This window comes from Rattus rattus, chromosome 12 (genome assembly GCF_011064425.1).
Source record: "Rattus rattus isolate New Zealand chromosome 12, Rrattus_CSIRO_v1, whole genome shotgun sequence".
Classification (NCBI taxonomy): domain Eukaryota; kingdom Metazoa; phylum Chordata; class Mammalia; order Rodentia; family Muridae; genus Rattus; species Rattus rattus.
The window spans coordinates 64,311,834-64,331,595 of NC_046165.1; the positions used below are offsets into that span (position 1 = coordinate 64,311,834).

Genomic DNA, 19,762 nt, shown 5'->3' on the forward strand with positions numbered 1-19,762 from the left:
AGCTGGGTAAACAATTTAGGGAGAACATATTTTGGTCTCAGTTTTCAGATTTTCAGTTCATGGTCACTTGGCCTGTTGACTTTAGTCCAACAGCAAGGAAGACTATCATGGAGGGAGCCCATGATGAAAGAAATTCCCCACCCCATGATGGCTGGGAAGAAAAGACTGGATGGAAGGGACCTGGGTCCCCATATCCCTTCTAATGACCTAACTTCCTTCCATTAGGACTTCCCACGTATAGGCTCAAGCATCTTCCAATGATGCTACTACTGGTGACCAAGCCTTTAACACAAGGGCATTTGGAAGACTCCGAAGAATTAAACAGTAAGAAAAAACTTTAAAGATGTTTTGTGCTAAGAAAGGAGGGAGGAGGTTTAGAAGGAAGAGAAGAGGATGTGCAAGGAGAAGGAATATGAGAGACCATGTGACTCAAAGCTTAAAATGTTTACCAGCTTCAACTTTTTAGAACAATCGTCAGCCTGCGATTTCTATAATCGGTTTCAATTTGGTGGGTGTGGAAACTTTTCCTCTGCCTCCTGGTGCCCTTGGTGGGTGGAAGAAGCCTTTGGACCTGCAAAGTGTGTGCAGAGAGCATCCTTTCTGGCTTCCATGCTTGCTGATTCATCGTGGCTCACCTCAGAGCATGTCGCCATCACTGGTTCAAAGAACTGCAGTGTGTCCACAGAATCGCACAACACAGACGTAGCTGCTGGGCTCTGGCTTGTCCCTGAGGGAAGCGGGGTTCGATGCCTGGATAAGGAAGCAGTCCGAGGTTCTGTGGCTGAATAGGTGCCTTCAAGAGTCATCTAATCCAGCGAGCTTCGTTCGTCATCACCCATCGTAAACTTATGACTGCTGCTGTGACAGTTACTTTTCAGGGTTAGGCGAGATACGTGTTTTCCCTCAGAGGCTTGGCTGTCAGCTGTCTGTGGGAGCAAATGGAGGCACCTGTCCATTTGCCTAGTCGTGTCCTCTGAATTCTTTCCCTTTGTCTTGGTCTCTTTCTTGTCTACCGGTATCTATTGACCCGTCTATCTGCTGACACTGTGGCTGCTTATTTGGGGGAGTTGTAAGCATTCACTTGGCTATCGTGCGGTGGACTCTGCAAAGTGCATTAACTCAGGCTTTGTCTCAGGAGTCCAAATTTGAAACCTTCATCAAAATGCGCCCTGCTATAAATGGTACGGTGTTTTCCTTAGGCGATACCAATTTGTGTTATTTTGAAAATATGTCTTCCAGTTCAGCGGTAGGTCAAGACGAGGTCACGGTGGTAGAAGAAATTTGGATCTTGGTAGTGGGGACAATTAACCATTTTTTCATAGAATAAAACCCCCCAGCATGGCTCTGTTAAGTATAGGAAGATGAGTGGTGTTGCCTTCTAAAACTTGGGAGAATATGGTGTCCATCTTGCACCGATACCACTTGTTCGTGTCAATAACCCTTCACCATTAATAGTATTAATTAATTACACTAATTAAGCAATTAATGTAATTGCTTGGGCAAACTATTGTTTCCATTCTTTTATTAATTTAAATTCTGTGTATGTGTGTATATATGTCATATGCTTGCAAGTGTCCATATAGGCCAGTGGTATCCATTTTCCTACCTAGAATTGGAGTTACAGGCAGTTCTGAGCCACCTAACATAAGTGCTAGAAACTGAACTCAAGTCGTAAGAGTTGTGTGTGCCCTTAACCATGGGCAATCGCTGCATTATTTCTGTCTGTGCTGCTGCTAGTCTTAGTCTGCTTTAAACCGCAGGAATTCAGTTCTCTCTCCCATTTACAGCCTACACAACCGGTTTCCCTCTCTCAAAAAACAAGTCTTCCAGTTTCCCTATGAGACATTTTTCAGGTCTAAGTTTTCTTTCATTCTTCAGTCAACTCATGTGTTTACTGGCTTGTGTCTAGACTGCACAGCTGATCTCTGTCTAGCCAGCCACCTGCTACTTTCCCCATCACTGCTGAATGCTCATCTTTCTTGCTTAGACATCTTCTGTGGCTTTAGATGAAGCCCAGGTCAAAGCTGGGCCTTCTTAATGTCATTTGCAGTCTGCCCGCAGCTGTTTTTCCACTCAAAGCACAAGTTATTGTGTGACCTCTAACCTCCCTAACATGTGACCTCTAACCTCCCTTAACATGTGACCTCTGACCTCCCTTAACACTTTCAGTCCCCCTCTTAGTTTTGATTACAGATGGCCACTCACTGCTGGGCAGCTCTAATGCTGTGGATTGCCACTAGGACAAGAGATGACATCTCCTATTTTGTGACCCAAACAGCATTTAACAACTGATTGTTCAGGTGTGGCTGTTTATGAGCATCACTTACAAAGCAGTGTGGTACAGAATCGAGGAGGACGTGGTCCACAAAGTAGGAAATGGTGGGAGTTCCCTGGGTGATATGGATTTCATGGATGTGGTGCTTAGAGGAGTGGAGAGTTAGTGTGTTAGTGTGCTTCTGGCAATGGACTGTTCCATCCGAGCTAGTGGTAGATTTTTGATCCTCTGTGCTGGTCACCGTAGCTCTACCTGGGAAATTCAAAGATGCCCTTTATGGGTTCCCATCATGTGCCAGGCTGTGGGACTCTGGGATTCTCATTCAGGCAGAGAGAAAAAACCCTATTCTTTTATACAGGCTATTCGCAAACGTATCTCCATTTGTCTAAAAGTAGCAGGTGCATTCAAATGCAGCCTGGGTCGGGGATATGGTTCAGTGGTGGAGTACTGAAAAGGCCCCGGGCTCTATCCCTAGCCTACTGAAAGAAAATAAACAGGGCAAAGCCAGGTCTTTGTAGATGGAAACCCAGGAAACAGAGCTTATGGTGAGGCCATTATGGAAGTGGGCACTGTTGTTTCCTGCTGCCCTTTCTCTGTAATGAAGGGCTTGGCATTGTCTCCTGGCTGGGGTAGACCCTAGGAAGGTGGTGGTGAAGGTGAAGGAGGTGAGGGATTGCTCCTACAGTAAGAAATAGCCTGGGTGTGGTGCACTCATTGAGAAGGAGCAGAAAAGGGTTGGGTCCGGCTGTGACTACGACCCAGGTGTGTGGTCTGGGGGTCAGGCTACTCCAGGCCTTACCCTTCTTCACTGGTCTGCATAGCATGCCCACTCGGGATACTCAGTTTGCCTTTCAGATTCCCCTTTCTCCTGTTAGGCATTGTAATCCTTGTGGTCAAGGCGATTTAAACACAGCTGTAGTTTTTCCAGGTTTTCTCCATGTCTGTGAACAGGTATCTCTGTAGCTAGGAAGTGGGAGTCTACTCCCATAAGATGCAAGTTTTGTAAGTGGTGTGCACTGTACGCACCTTTTGATAGAGAAGATGAGGCGTTAGTTGGATGACTATTTAAGGAAAAAAAAAAAGGTTCTAACTGCAGAGCTCTGGTTTTTCTGTGAGCTTTGATTCTGCCTGAAGGTTCCTTCTCAAGGTGAGCTGCCTTTATTTCCAGAACAGAAGCTCTGGTTGGAGCTGCTCTGAGTGTGTGTGTGTGTGTGTGTGTGTGTGTGTGTGTGTGTGTGTGTGTGTGTGTATGTTACATGCCCGTGTGCCTACAGTGTAGTATATATTTCTGCATACTCCTAAGAAAAGTGATGGGGAGTTTAGCTCATTCAGAAGCTTCTAGATAAGGCTTGCTGTCAAATTTATAGAACTCAGGAACTACTTAATTGGGAGCTCGAGTTCTGGCAGAGCTGGAGTTGAAGTTGCTCTTCTGAGGTGATCTGACTTCTTTGTGGACACCCAGCAGAGGAGCTCCTGCAGGATCACCGGGAGAGCAGGCTCTGTCCATCTGGTGGGAGACTCCACAGAGGAGGTGCTTTCACCTGTGATGACTTCAAGTGGGGCATCTCCTTAGGGCTATTTGTCTCATTGTGACCAAACACTGTCAAAGAAGCCCAGAAAAACCAGGTCTCAAGTGCAAGGACAAAGCGTGGCCTCGGCTAGGGGGAGGTCTTCTGGCTTGACTGCTGTCTCCCTCGGCCTCCTCTTCAGTCTCAGGCAGTCTAAAGCGGTCTTCCTGCACTCGCCCCTGGGCCAACGTGGCTAGCGCGGGTACCACAAGCTAAGTGCACAGCCAGCTCCATCCCCTGGTGAGCTCTGGGCCGCGGCCCGGGATCGCGAGGATCAGGCGTGACTGGGCTGCCTTGGGTCCACCGGGCCTCCACAAGGTTTAGGGCGTGGTGAGGTCTCTGGTAAATACAGAGCTAGAGAAGCCGGGGAACCTTCTTCACGAATTCAGGTTGTGATGGGGCTTCGGGGAAGGGGCGGGGCCTCACAGGTTCACGGCGGGGTGGGGCCCAGGGGGTGGCGCCTATTCACAGGTCGGGGTGGGGCAACTCGAGTCACGGAGGGGTGGGGACTCGCAGGTTCAGGGCGGGGCTGAGTGGGGCGGGGCCTGCCGCTGCGGCGGCGGCTGTGGCTACGGTCTAGTCTCCAGGGGCAGCCTAGGTACATAGGCGGCCCCAGTCTCTCCAGAGCATCCTTTGCAGCTGGTCCCCGCCTGCAGCCCGCTCGCAGCCTCAGGCCCGGAGGCTGACTTCTTTGTGTTTTGTTTTCCCCGCGCCTCGTCTCTGCAGGACCCGTTCGTTCTTCTGCGGGCTACAAGAAGGCAGAGGATGAGATGTCCCGGGCCACGTCTGTTGGAGACCAGCTAGAGGCACCGGCCCGCATAATTTACCTCAACCAATCTCATCTCAACAAATTCTGCGACAACCGGATCAGGTAGGAGAACAGGCAGCCGGGTGAAGCTCAAGGCTCACATTAATGGGATGGCTTTTCCATCACCCGGCCGGCCCTCAGTTCACTTGCTTCCCCCAGCACTTCGCATCTCTGCCTCCTGCACCCACCTTGAGCCCAGAGGTCCATATCCAGCGCCCAGTGGGCCATGTGAACACAGCTGCTGTCTTCTTTGCAGTGCTGTACCCAGCCCATCTATGGGCCTTGCATTCTAATGCCATGGATAAAAGTGAAGGTGTCCTCTCACCTCTGACTGCCTTCCAAGAATCTCCACATCTCTGTGTAACCTCATTCATGGTTCTCTTTGTCATAGCTCACTTGAGTAGTTTGCAGAACATCTGTGAAGAAGCGCTTTCTAAGGGAATCCCACGTTCCTTTTCCAGTGACCCCACTGCATTTGCTAAGGGTCTTATTTGCTAAGAAATCTTGCCCTAGAGTCAGCAGAAAAATGAATGGAAGGTAGCATTTTAGTGTCTGCTTTCTGTCTGCTGGCCACTGAGTTAGATGCCTTAGCAGTGCATCTCCAGTGTCTCGTGGAGCAAGTCATTACCTCCAGATCAGGAAACTGGAGTGGAGAGATGTGAAATGTACTATGCTTATATATATATATTAATAGCTACTAAGTGAGAAAGCTAGAAATCAACCCGCTCATCTGACCAGCAAGCAAATTCTTACTACTGTGTAAAGCTTGTTTCTTAGCTTGGTGTTAGCACACTTTGAAACACCCATCAAACTTTTGGGCTCTAAGCAGCTCTGTGTCTGTGAGGATAGTTTCTGTGAGCTGCTTAGACCATCTGGATTTCCACGGAAGTTATTGAGATACAAGCTATACAGTCTGTTGTTCTTCATTTTTATGAGCTTTGGCTAAAACTTTGTGGTAAACTCTGTTTACCCATTACAGTACCTTGATAATGCCCCACTGGCAGAAAGGTTTAGCTGTTGGTCATTTCTATAGCTCGATAGGATTTGGGAAAGAATCACAACATATGTATGTGGAGTTGGTACCTTTGTTTTATTAAGGGAGTGCTAGGTTCGTGCGGCTTTATTTTGTGTTCCAAGAACGACCTTTGAACACATTTTACATTTCAAAAGTAAAGGTTAGGATGTCCGAGTCTTCATTCCTGAGTAAATAGGCTTTGGAGATGTGCAGCATTGCAAACAGAACATTATAGTCGAACAAATTAGAGCGACCAATTAAAAAAGGGACAGATAGTAAAATCTGGAAAGGCCTTGGAGACATTGGAGCCTCATACGTTTGGCCAATAGGAATGAAGTTTGGGGCTGCTGCTTTGGAAAGCAGTCTGGCCTGCCTCCGAAAGGATCAAGGTAACATTATCATAGGACCTGGTAATTCCAAAGCTATGTGTACATAGCCAACACGTGTGAAAACAGAGGTCCTCACAAGCACGTGTACATAGATGTTCATTAACAGCATAAATCATGGCGGCCAAAATGTGCCCACACTCAGGGATTCATTCAGAGGACTCTACGAAGTGGGGAAGAGCCGCACAGTGGAATATTATCTAGCTACAAAATGTTACGGCGTGGGTGAACCTTCAAAGTTTTAAATGAAAGAGCAGGTCGTGAGCAGCCTCACTCTGTACTAACTGATTTATGTGACGTGCCCCAAAGAGAGCGGTGTTTCCTGGTACATTAGTGGTTCCTGGGGCTGGAGAAGGGAGTGAATGTGTGGGAGATAGGGAAGTGACTGCACAGCTTGGGATGATGGCTGTGTTACTCCAAATGCATGAAACGCCGTCTGGAGCCCAGCATTGGCCATATAGTTCTACGTTTCCTCACTTTTCATATTCCTATTGAATTCCTTGCAGAAACACTGAGGTCATTTTTTTAAGAAGTTAAATATGACATAAGGAGATGGGATTGGAGGATCTTTGTCTTTATTACAAACTTAAGTGCTTTTCAAAAGGCATTTTTGCTTAGTTTTGCCAATTTCGGTATCCCTCTGTGAAGGTGTGAAACAGTGACAATAAAATAGGGACTTGACCCCATCCCTGGTTTGCACAGGAAGCTCACAGCAAGGGTCATCTGGGAAGAGAGGACCTCCGTTGAGAAAATGCTTCCATTAGATGGATCTGGAGCCAAGTCAGGGGTGTGGGACATTTTCTTGATACATGACTAAGGTAGGCTAGCCCAGCCCACTGCAGATAGTGGCATCTCTGGGTAGGTGGTCCTTGGGTGTAGAAGAAAGCAGATTGATGAGTCAGAGAGAGCAAGCCAGTAAGCAGCACTTCTCCATGGCCTCTGCTTCAGTTCCTGCCCCTAGTTCCTGCCTTGAGTTCCTGCCCTGCCCTCTCTTCATGGCAGTATCAACACTGTAGGCTGTAATAAGCAACCCCTTTGCTCCCAAGTCACTGTAGTCATGTGCTTATCATAGTAACAAGAGGAAAACTAGGGCAGGAGGTAATCATTTAAGAGTAACGGGGCCTCAATACCTGTCTGCGTAGGGCTAGTTTTATCCTTAGAGGGATTCCACTGGTTAGCTGATAGTATAGTTTCATTTGTACTTTTTGGGGAGAAGGGTTTGGAATATGTGTGTGTATTGGGTTGGCTAAGAGTAAAGCAGGCCTATAGTTGTGTGGATTCATTTAAATACAACATACTAAGTATTAAAATGGTAATTTATTTCTCACTTTCTGGCTTATCCTGTAAGAACTTTTCTAGAAGCAGTGAATCTAGGCTAAGAACGCGACAGGGTGGCCCTCAAGCTTCTGTAAGATCACCTTGGAGTATGTGTTCCGATTCTGCTGAGTATTAATGGGAACCACTAATGGTTGTCAATGACTTGCAGTTCGTTGGGAACTGATTACAAAGCTTCCTGACATTAGAGTTTGGGGCTTTTACAAAACACCGAGCCGTGGGATCGCAGCACTTGAGTACTTGCTAACGTCAAGTGTACGGAACATTGATTTGTTTAAAGCTAAGCCATTCAAGGGAATGTTCTTATAAAAAGAAATTGCCAAAGAAGTTTTTCTTATTATAATTTTCCATGTAAGAAGGATACTTTTCTCATAGTCAGGAGCATGGGTGTCCTCAGACTGCTCCTCTCCCTCCAGTGCTGGGGTGGAACCTGCCTTACATGCTAAGCACATGCCACACCCCTAGGTGCACTGCTTCTAAATTAAGCTTTTTGGAAAGAAAGGACCTCAGGGGACAGCTGAGGATCCTCATGGTCCACTGAGCTGGGGAGTCCTTTCAAAGCCTGTTCTCTCGAGCTAAGAGTTCTTCACTCTCCTCACCCCAGGCCCTTTCTGGCTGGGACTCTCATGGCTCTGACAATTACTCTGTATTTGCTTTTGCAAGTGCTTGGTGTTTGACTTAAAGTCATGAACTGGACCTGGGAGTTTGGCAGTGAAGGAAATGGGCTGCTGTGCCTCTGGGGAAGTATGTAAAAGATAATGTACTGCACTACGGCAGGGGAATGATCTGACTCAAGGAAGAGGCTTGACCTGGGGAATGGCTTGGAGAGTGAGCCGTCGTTTCCGCTTGGCCCTGCATGTACAGAATGCTCTATGTGGGAATTCTAAACTCTGGGCAATGAGAATTCAGCTCTGAGAGCTGTGTCGTGTGTGTGCACGTCTGTCCAAACCCTGGTCTTGAGCCTAAGGCTGAGTAACCTGCAGTATGCGCTGTGCTCCCTGACATTTCCACTGGGAAGCCAGTGAATTAGCATCATCACCATGGCGAGCGGTTTTGAAGCAGCATCTCCCTCCTAGGCACTGGTTCTTATCTAAGAGGACAATCATCTTCTTCATTGCTTAGAAATTAATAGTAAAACTTGGCATCGTGGTACATGCCTTTAGTCCCAGCTCTTGGGAGACAGAAACCTCAATGAGCTCCAGGCCAGTCCTGATCTTTTCATGTGAGTTTAAAAAAAAAAAAAAAAAGGCTCAACAATCTGAAACTTTCTGAGAATCAACGTGATAGCAGAAGTGGAAAATTCCACGTGTAACCTCACGTGGTGGGTCGCCATCAAAACACAGGCACAGCAAAAACATCCAGGAAAGTTAGTCAGGCTAATACATGCAATACGTGTGAAACACAGATGGATTCGTGTTTGGACTCAGTCTCACCACATCTGTGCAGAAGGTCCCAAATCTAAGAGAGACAGGACAAAAAGCAAGCACGCAAGCAAGGTCAGAAGCAGTTCTTGTTTCAGTCACTTTGTTGAGGGATGCTTAGCGTATGTGCTGGGACCCAAATGTCCCAGAGAGAAGAGGGATGGAGAGAACATAAACTCTTTAGTACTCTTTGGTTGTGCGCTGTGCTGCTGATGTGAGTGTCTAGGGTGCTAACGACAGCGGTGTTGGGTACTATGAAGATGAGGGATTTTCTAAAAACATTTTAGCTACAGAATTTAGTCAGAATCTGGTTTCTGTTAAACCTGCTTATTATTGAGCGGTGAAGTACCACCAAAATCTTAGTAAGCTTTTGTTGATTTGCAAAAGGTCATCACTTAAAAGAGTTAGGAATGCGGATTCTTGCCGAGCTTGGCAAGTGGGCACTGAGGCTCCGTCTTTGGCACGGAGTAGACCTGGCATGGAGGTGCACGGCTGTATTCTCGGCACTCGGGTGGTGGGGGTAGGAGGATTAGAATTTCATGGGCATCCTCAGCTATCTAACAGAGACCAGTTTGGGTTACACAGGGTATCTTAAAAATAACCAGGGGATAGGGATCTGGCTCACGTAGTACAGTGCTCTCTGAGTGACAATGAGGACCTAAGGTGAGGTCCACAGCACTCACATAAAAAGTCAGGCATGTGAGGGTGGAAGGATGGCTCAGTGGTTAAGAGCGGAGGACCCGAGTTCTGTTTTCAGCACCCAAGCCATGGGATATGCAACTTCCAATACTCTTACACGCATACCCACGTGCATACTTAAAAATAGATCAGATCTTTTTAAAACCAGGCATGGTATGTAATCATAATTCCAGCCGTGAGGATTTAGAGACAAGAGGGCTTGCTGACCCGTTAGTCTAGCCAATGAGTGAACTCCAGGGTCAGTGAGAGGCCATGTCTCAGAAAAAATAGTTAATTAAAGTTGACATCGAATATCAACCTTTGGCCTCCAACGTGCCTCATGCATACACATGCATGTACATCACAAACATATGCGTGAAATCACACACGAGTGTGCAAAATTGCACACACACATAGGCATATGAATGCAGGAGTCTGTGCAAATAAATAAATAAATAAATAAATAAATAAATAAATAAATAAATAAGCAAAGAAATTGCAGCTCCTGAATCCTTGTGACGGGGATAGCTGTACTTGTTCACTTGTCACTCAGGTTGAGTGTGTCTACCTGGCTACCTTCAAGCAGCCTGGAGATCTCATCTCTGCTTTTGCTATTTTTACTTTGGAGTCGGAAACTCTTGGTTAATCTCCAAAGCAGACACTGTTTCCTAGACAGGAACATCGGAATAAATCGGGAATACTTATTTTGTACACACTAGCAGCAAATAGCTCGACAGGAAAGTCTGGTAATTAAAATGCCACCTGATTTATACACGTGGCAGGATTTTGAGGCATCGTACATCAAAAATATTGGAATGAGGGAGTCATTGGCATCGTGTATTTCAGGTAACCACTGCGCCTAAGCTGTCTTGCGCTATGTATATTTTTAGAAACAGAAAAAGAATGTCAGCCTTCGGCTAGTTAAGTATTTGACGTTTCTAAGGAAACAGCAAGTGTCTGGGAGAATAGACTTTGGTGGCAGTGTTTCTTTATCAAATTGACCCTTGTGTGGGTGCATAATGGAACCAAAGAATCCTCTGTACTGCTCCCATTTGGGTAGGCACAGGCACTCTCTTTGAGAATCTGGATTAGTGACCTATTTCAGTGTGCTCCTTTTTCCATATCCCATCCCTTCCCTCCCCTTCCTTTACCTTCCCATCCCTCTTAAAATTTAAGACATGGTCTCACTCTTCAATTCTTGAGCTCACTCTCCAGCCTAGGCTAGCTGGGAACTAACTTGACCTCTTCCCAGATCCCATGAACCCACTTTTCTGCAGGCTTAAAAGCATATCTTATTCTTACTGAATTAGTCAAGGATTCGTTATTGAGAAGGAAGTTAAATTTGATCAGAGTTTGAGGAATCTAAAGAGAGATGGGGACTGAGGGCCACATAGTCCAAGAGGAGACGGAGCCTGGTGAGCCCCTGAAAGAACCTGTTGCCTGAGCCTGTGCCAGGGCACTGTGCTTCCTCTGGACCATGTGCTGTGGTGGGGGCTGTTACCAACATTTTCAGGCTAATAGCCTGGGCTCTAGCAGCTCTAATAAGCAAGGCTTGCCCACCTATTCCTAGTACATCAATTAAAGAAACCAGTAGACATGAGAGATGGATTCAATGTGGCCTCATTAGGTAGAGTAACATGGAAAGGGCTCCAGTGACCACTGAGTCCATCGTCGGGGTGCTGAGAAGATGTAGGGTTTAACAGAGCCAGAAGTATGCATGATTAACCAGGCCTAATCAAGGTGTGGTCTCGTGACCATTGTTGATCTCTCATGTCCTGGCTTTGTCCCTGGTCTATCCTAGAAGGTGCTCAGAAGTGTGGAAAATATTTTCTGGGGAGGAAAGTTCTTCCTCTGGCTACCACAAAGGTGCCAGCCTTTCTCTTACTTAGCACAGGATTCCCCGGGGAAATTTTCATTTTTCAGGTTCATTGTTTCAATAGCCAGAAAGCCAAAGGGAAGACTAGAACCTGTCTCTCTAGGCTGTCTCTTTCCTGACACATGCTTACAGGATGTTGACACTGTGGGAGAACTGAGTGGAAAGGGAGATAGATACTCTGTTGTATTCTTTTCAGGTTTCCACAAGAAATCTAGGACAGTGGTTCTAGACCCCTTGAGGATCAAATGATCCTTTCACAGAAATGACCTAAGACCATCCAAAAAGACAGATATTGCCCTTAGTCCTGCCATGGCTGGAGCCCCCAGTGTAGTGGAATGTCAGGGCAGGGAGGCGGGAAGGGGTGGGTGGATGGGGGGAACATCCTCATACAAGCAGGGAGAGGGGGGATGGGATGGGGGGCTTATGGACAGGAAACTGGGAAAAGGGATAACATTTGATATGTTAAAAAAAAAAATCCAAAGAAAAAAACAGACAGTTTCTTACGTTGCGATTCATAGCACTAGCAAAGTTATACTTATGCAGTAGCAATGAGAGTACGTTCATGGCTGGGGTCACCACAACATGAAGAACTTTATTAAAGGGTCACAGCATTAGGACAGTTGAGAACCACTGCTCTAGGGAATAAGAATGCAAAGCTCTGGTTTCCTGTCGGACAGGTTGGCAAATGTCTGGGTCTTTGTTAGAATCTGGCCCCATCTTGGGGCTGGTGAGCCCAGTGGTTAAGAGTGTACTGCTTTCCCAGAGGACCTGAGTTTGGTTCCCAGTACACACACTGGGTGGCTCACAGCTACCTGTTACTCCAGCTCTAGGGGGATATGCCTTCTGGCCTCCGTGGGCATGTGTATTCCTTTGTATATACCCGTGCTCATGCACATGTAGCTAAGAACTAATGAAAACCTTTCTTAAAAAGGACAAAGGGAAGGGCAATGTCTTTCCAGACCACTGTGCCAAGTAGGTGGGAGAATGCTTGCTCTCTGCTGTCCAAAAGTCTCCCTCATGTTCCCCACTCACAGTTCACACACAGGACACCTAGGTTAGGCATACAGAGGCTGAAGGAGGCTGCGGCATTGAAGCCCTGGCTAATTCTGTCTGTGCCCAGCATCCGGTCTTAGGACTTGGGCTCACCATCTGGAAAACGGTGCCAAAGGGTTTGCCGTGCCACCTGTGGCCACCCAGCACACAGCAGATGCTCTTCTAGAAACTGAATCGGCAGCTCTTTCCAGGGACGGTGCTTAGAGAGAACAAAAGGGGAGTGTGACCATTGTTTGGGATGTTTTATAGAGAAAGTTCCTGAAAACCCATGAGGTCAGGGTAGACTCAAATGCTGACCCACTCTTTTCTCTCGAGTGAGAGCCGGCTCTCCATAACTTAAATCAGAGTTTGTCAGCTAGCTGTCTTGTTTTATACTAGAAGTGAGTGAATGGTTTGAGGTTGAATTTAGGATACTATTAGTCATGCAGGTTGATCATTCTGCCTCTCCAGGACTTGTGTGTACCATCACTTTAATGGCTCAGGGGAGAGCCACTGTCAGTTGGTGCATTTCAGCCTTCAGGCATTTGAGAGCAAACTCCTACATCTGCTCTTCTCTCCTTTCTAAAGTGTTGATTTTATTATATGGAATGCAGCAACAATAGGCAGATTTTTAGGGGGTGGAAAATCATTACAAAGCCACCTGCAGAAACTTGGGGACCATGCACAGAGTACAAGCCTCAAAGGAGGGACACAAAGGGCCAAACATTATATCGTAACTTCAAATTTTTTAAATGCCTATTTCTAATGATTTCTTTTAAACGCTTTAACCTTCCTTTTAGCCCACCATCTACCAGAAGTAGTGGGAAAGAAAGGATACGGGGAGAGCAGATGTGTTTAGAAAGGGTTCTTTGGAGCAACTCACGTCTGTGTTGTCTAGAAATCGGCAGTTCAGCTCAGGTTAGCAGCTCGCAGACACTACAAATGCACCAGCAGTGTAGTTTGGTGGAATAGAGCAAGCTTAAATCAGCAGCGGTGGCACTACCTACCAGAGACAGCCATGCTTCAGCCTCGACGTGAATCAACAGGAGGGACCCAGAAGGACACCAGGAAAAGTTCTTGTCCATACCTCTCTCAACAAAGTGAAGTTCAACAAATACACAAGACCAACAGACGATAGACAGCTATCTCTGTAAGCAAACCTAACTCTGCACAGTCGCTCCACTCACTTTTGTATGCCCTCTGAACATCATGTGCCCTGCACGTGACTTTCCTTAGCACTTGTGTTTGACTCCGCTGATGTCACTCTGACCATCAGCCAGAGTCCGACACACCACCAGAAGTTTTTTGGTGCATTTCTTTCTATACAGTCCTGACAAATGGAGCTCAACTATGTAATATAAGGTGGACCAACGCATGTGTGTTGTTAGCGAAAACTCCTTCACCACTTTTATTTTTACGTGTTTGCTTTAACAGGACACCTTTCCCCGGTGTCTGTTTTAACAAAACGTTCCTTTTACAGTTCTCTCTTACGTCCACTTCAGCTAAACTTTTTTCACGTTTTTGCCCCAGCAAAACACCATCCAAACAACTTTCCAAAGAACCCTTATGTTTTTCATTTCGCATCATAAAACTAAACAAAGGGGCAGGGACTTGCCCTTCGGAGGGGTGTGGGTTGTGGGAGGCTGATGGGAAGAGTTGTCTTGTGATGCAGATGAGCTTCTAGGTGACAGCCATGCAGACTCATCTGTCTTTTCTGGCGTCAGAGTCAGATCTTCCTGTGAAATCTTCCCAAGGCAGGAAAGGGGTATTGGATGGGAAAGCCTGTTCGGATGCCCTGCCTGTTCACCTCACTAAGGTAATACGGTTGTCAAAGGACAGCCTCTGGGTCAGTGAGGCCTGTAGCTTCTCAGACTAGTCACCTCGAAAGCAAGCTAGTTTGAGATGTTGTATTTGGGGTGTCATAGTATAGGATGAATTTTGTCACATAAGTTCTCTGTATCAGTGGTCTCCAAACTCGTCAGCACACATCTTACCACCGTGTTTGAATATCTGTAGACTGGGCTGTTGCCATATCTTAGGACTTGACATGCGTTAGCGAAGATTCTCAGCTAAGCACGGTGACTGCATAACTACATGTGCTTAGTGATTTTGAATATTTTTGATCATCCTACCAGACTTAGTTAAACTTTCCTTTTGCTCCACCCAGAAAAAAGGCCTTGAAGAATTTTGCTTTGGAGCAACCTCTCCTGTGCTGGCTTTTATTCCCTGACAGCTTTGCAACATTATCAAACTTTCGATGCGGGTTTCTTGGCATAATTACTTTTGGGAGGGTCTGTGTCCTTGGAACTAGATAAAATAATTCATAAATTCATCTAGGTTGGAGACAAACAAGTGTAGAGTCACAGGCAAAGAGTCAGATGGAGGGGGGGCACCTCTGTCACCCTGTGTTTTGCAGCCCACGCTGCTGGAGCCAAGTGTCATTCATTGGGCCTGGTGGCTTAGACCAGAAGACTGTGCTTTCTCCCAGGTTGCAGCCAGAAGTCACGCCCTCATAGCCTCCTTTAATCCATTTGTCTTCCAAAGGAAGACCCCACCTGCAAATAGCACCATATATAGGGCTTCACATATTTAAGGGGTATAGTTAACTCCTCTCCTACCCTCCACTGGGGCACGGAAGGCTTTTTGTGACACTTCCCCTCCAGCTACATCACATAGGACTGAGCAGGGAGAGCAAGCAACTCCGCGTTAAGTAACCCACATCTCCTATGGAGGGGCGTTCGCGGAGTACCCATCTGTATAAGCCCTTGGGCTAAGTCCCTTCTAGGCTTTGCTGGAGAGCCCTGTGCTAAAGTTCAAGTGGGGCCTGTTCCCTTCCCCTGGAGAAGACCCGGGGAAGATTTTGCTTCAGACCACAGCAACCCTGAGCCTAACGGCCGGAGTGGACGACTATGAGGGGCAGTGGAGTGTAACAGCCAACATGTACCTTTCTAAATGGGTTTGCCCTTAGCCAGCAAAGCTTTTTCAAGGGGTCTTCCCCAAGATTCCCTGGGCTCCCTGAGGATGCACAGAGTGGGGCTTTGAGTGGGTGGACAGACACACATGCTTTCAGGTTTGAATTTCAGTGATGGGGAAAGCACTGGCTCTCGTTTCTGCAGTTTGTTCGTTTGGAGCTGTTTTGAATGAACAGTGTGTTGGGGGCAGGGTGCATGACCTCGCAGTAGTAGAAATCTTCAGTGTTAGGCCTACTGGGTTGATCAGAGGTACACGGGGCCACCTCTGACTGTGCCATTAGGGAGAGTAGCAGTCCTATACCGGATGCACTGATTCTTTGGAAGAGATTTCCAGCGTCTTCCACCTGTGGAGCAGGACTCCTGCTACAGTAAGAGCCAGTCAGACTACATCTTCCTGCCGCTGCATATGTGGGCCGCTTGCCCACAGTGGTGATTATCACTACCGTTCCATTTGGGCATTCATGTCACTCACTGTCTAATTCTTTGATAATCCAATAAGTTGATGATCTGGGGAAACACAAGTGGATTAGAGTATTAGAGTATACGTGGGCTGTATGTTGTCTAGAGAATAACCATGTGGTCTAAAGAATACCTTGGTAGATTTGGGGCATTAGGGGCTTCTTTCTGTGTGTATATTTTATATTTTACCTATATAATATTTAAATATACTTAGTTGCATGTTTAATATGTAAATGCATATATAATTAAAGATATATGTATTCAATATATACAGTTTTATATATAAGCAGGCTACATTGAGGGCATAAAGCAGGTGATGTCTGTGCACGTGTGTGTATGTGTGTGTGCACATGTGTGTGTGTGTGTAGGAGAGAGAGAGAGAGAGAGAGAGAGAGAGAGAGAGAGAGAGAGAGAGGGAGAAGGAGAGAGAGAGGGAGGGAGAAGCATGGGGGAAATTTCGTGTGAGTGTATGAATTATTGTTAAATCAAGAAATTGATTCTTCCTTTTGGTGTGCTGGAAGAATAAAGTTATATGAGGTAATGTTAAGTGCTCTCTCACCTCCTCCTGCCACAGAACACAGCAAGATACTTCACCATAGACTGGTTAAAAACGTAAGCCTACTCCAAGTAGGCTGGTAGAGTCCTACTGATTGGTGAGAAAGTGTCTTTGTCTCAGTCTGCCTGGTACCAGATATTCCCCAGGGCCTGATGGGGACTAGGCATGGCTCTGCCCCTGACTTTCAGACCTTTGGCTTTGAAATAATGTCTCACTAAATGCCCAAGCTGACCTCAAAGCACTGATCCCCCTGCCTTAGCCTCCTCAGTAGCTAGGATTCAGGTACACGGTACCCAGCTTGCTTCCTGCTCTGTCTTCTTTATTTCCTTTTCTTATTGCATGGTAACATTGACTTTGCTTAATATTCCAAAGGAACTCAGAAGTGTGCATAGTATTTTATCTGAAAAAAATACATTTTATTTTATGTGTACAAATGTTTTCTCCTTGTTTGAGCCTGGGTACCGTGTGTCTTCCTAGTGCCCTCAAAATACAGAAGAAAGTGCTGGACCCTCTGGAACTGGAGCTGCAGATGGTCATGAGCCACCACATAGGTGCTGGGACTTAAAAACTTGAGTCCTCTGAAAGGGCAAACCGAGCATCTCTCTTTAGAGTAATCTGGATTCTTAATAGAAGATTTCATCATATTAAGGAACACTCCTTAAATTATCTAATTAAGTATTATACTCCTATTTTTATTCCAGTAAGCGGTGGTAGATTTGAAAGTATTGCCATCTAGAATGCAGAATTCATTTGTAAGCTCTTGTCTTTAGAGAATAGAGCTCTTTATTTGACAATAGCGGCTGTTTCCTCCCTAGTATCATCGTTACTCCCTGGCATCCATCTTTAGGAGAACTGTCTCAGATTAGCTTTTTATGCTACCTTTAAATTAAGCTTCATTAGTAATTCTACCTCACCAGAGCAAATTAAATTATTTCATTGAATGAGGTTGCCAGGGTGCGGGGGAAACATTAGCTTCTCTCAGTTCCTCTGTTTTGCCCGTCAACTGTCACAAAGCTTCCGCTCCTACCCACCTCAGTAAAGTTTTGGTGATTATACAGTACACAGCAGGACAGCTCGATTTTCTTCTCCTTTCTTAACATTTCCTCCTCCTCTCCCTTCCCCTATCCTCTGGCATGCTCGTGTAAAGGCTATAATATGTATCGAATATTACAGGATATATATAATCTCTCACACACAACATAGATACACAGATGTATTCAAACACTCATTGTATGTAAGGACTAAGTTATGGCATGTGACTAGGTATGCATATAGTTATACAATAATCAGTCATCAGTCAGTCAGTCTGTCTGTCTGTAGGTAAAGGCTCTACCCTTGGACCTTCTCCACAGTTTGTGGGAGAAGTAATTTAGCACCAAGAGGTGTGGAGAGGAGGAAGGAAAACCACAGCTCTTTTCTGTACATAGATTTATTTGACTTACCTAGAGAAATTTGTTAAGCCAAACATTGTGCATATTGTAAAGTCAGGGAACTCCAAATCAAATAATACCATGGCAGAGGATTCTTTTTGGTTTGTTATGAGCCATTTCCCACTCTGTTGTTTGAGGTGTGTGCACAGGTATGCACAGCCACAGCCTACAATGCTTCAATGCTTGTAACTCATGTGGTCCTCACAGGAGCACACAGGGAAACGCAGGCAGCCTTGTTCCACACCTGAGCCTGGGATTGGTCACGTTTGTCACGGAGCTCCTCGGGCAAGCGTCTTAGTCGGGGTTCCTATTGCTGTGATGAGACACCATGGCCATAACAAACACTCACTCCAGAATCATGTCTGAACTAACATTCATCAACAGTCATGTGTTCAGTGGTGTCCTCAGTGTTTAGGACGATGGTCATGGGACCTTTGACTGAGAGGGTAATTTCAGTATCGTCCAGGAAGCAGAGCTGTAGGATCTTCTGTTGTGTCCTTGGGCAGGAGTGAGGTTTCTTATTTCACTGAAGTACCTGGTGGCTATTGACAGTTATATCGAGCCTATATCAACAACACCGAGAGGTGACATACTCTTAATGGTTTGCCCATTCATTTGTTCATAAGTTGAACCCGAAAGCTGTAACAGTATGTTAATATGCATGAACTCGGAAGAAACATTGACAAAGATGGAAGGCTCCTGTCACCTGTTGACTTCATGTGTCTCTAGTTCCTCTCCAGAGGGACACATGTTTTCTTTCTTTTACTCTTTTTTTATTTTTTTTAATTTTTTTAAATTTTTTTTATTTTTTTTTTTTTTGAGCTGAGGATCGAACCCAGTGCCTTGTGCTTGCTAGGCAAGGCACTCTACCACTTAGCTAAATCCCCAACCCCTTACTCTTTTTTTAAAATTTTACTTATTTCTTCACTGTATATCCAGACCACTCCCCTCCATCCCCGACTATAGTCCCTCCCCACCTCCCCCTTTCCTTCATTGAGAGGGCAGAAGCTCCCCTGAGTATCCCCCCACCCAGGTACATAGTCTTTGCAGGGCTAGGCTCACACACTCTCACTGATTCCAGACAAGGCAGCCCAGCTAGAAGAACACATCCCACAGGCTGGCAACAGCTTTAAGGACAGCTCCTGTTCCAGTTGTCTGGGACCTGCATGAAGACAGCCTGTATATCTGCTACATATGTGCAGGGTGGTGGGAAGGAGCTTAGGGCCAGCCGTGTATGCTCTTTGGTTGGTGGTTCACTCTCTGAGAGCCCCCAAGGTTCCATGTTAGTTCACTCTGCTGGTCTTCCTGTGGAGTTCTTATCCACTTTGGGACCTTCAATCCTTCTCCCAGTTCTTTCATAGGAGCCCCCAAGCTCCAGCCGCTGTTTGACTGTGGGACTCTGCATCCATCTGAGTCAGCTACTAGGTGGAGCCTCTCAGAGGACAGCCATGCTAGCCTCCTGACTATAACAATATCACTAATAGATTTTTTGTTTGCTTGATTTTTTTATTTTTGTTTTTTGTTTCTTGTTTTTTTTTTACTTAAGGAACACCGTTTTTTTTTTTTTTTTTTTTTTTTTTTTTGAGCTGGGGACCAACCCAGGGCCTTGCATGTTTCATTGGTAGCTAAATCCCCAACCCCAGGAACACCGTTTTCAATTTTGATTTTCTTGGGCTGTTTCATTGGTACAATGAGGACTTTAAATTTTGGTCACATGTCATACGCTTAACTAGATAAGACTGCCACACAGTGTTGGTATTTGCTGAAGATCAAAATAGCGTTTTATGTCACCAGCCTGTGATGTTTAAGAACTTTGCATAGCAAGGTGCATTTATAAGGTAGAAGACTGGGTTGCGTTTGAAAATCCCATGCTTCTCTAGTCCCAAATTACCCAGCTGATTTTTCCATTGCCACTTGCTATCTTACAGACGACTTGAAGCTAAGCTGATGA

General features: G+C 45.9%; 1 protein-coding gene across 1 annotated transcript in view; it reads left to right on the forward strand.

Annotated features, from left to right (window-relative positions):
* Positions 1-19,762, forward strand: part of Atp8a2 (ATPase phospholipid transporting 8A2) — a 492,798-nt gene that overhangs the window by 69,252 nt on the left and 403,784 nt on the right. Inside the window, exon 2 of the mRNA XM_032917468.1 lies at positions 4,570-4,714. Coding sequence (XP_032773359.1) covers positions 4,570-4,714 — 145 coding nt within the window. The remainder of the gene's footprint in view (positions 1-4,569; positions 4,715-19,762) is intronic.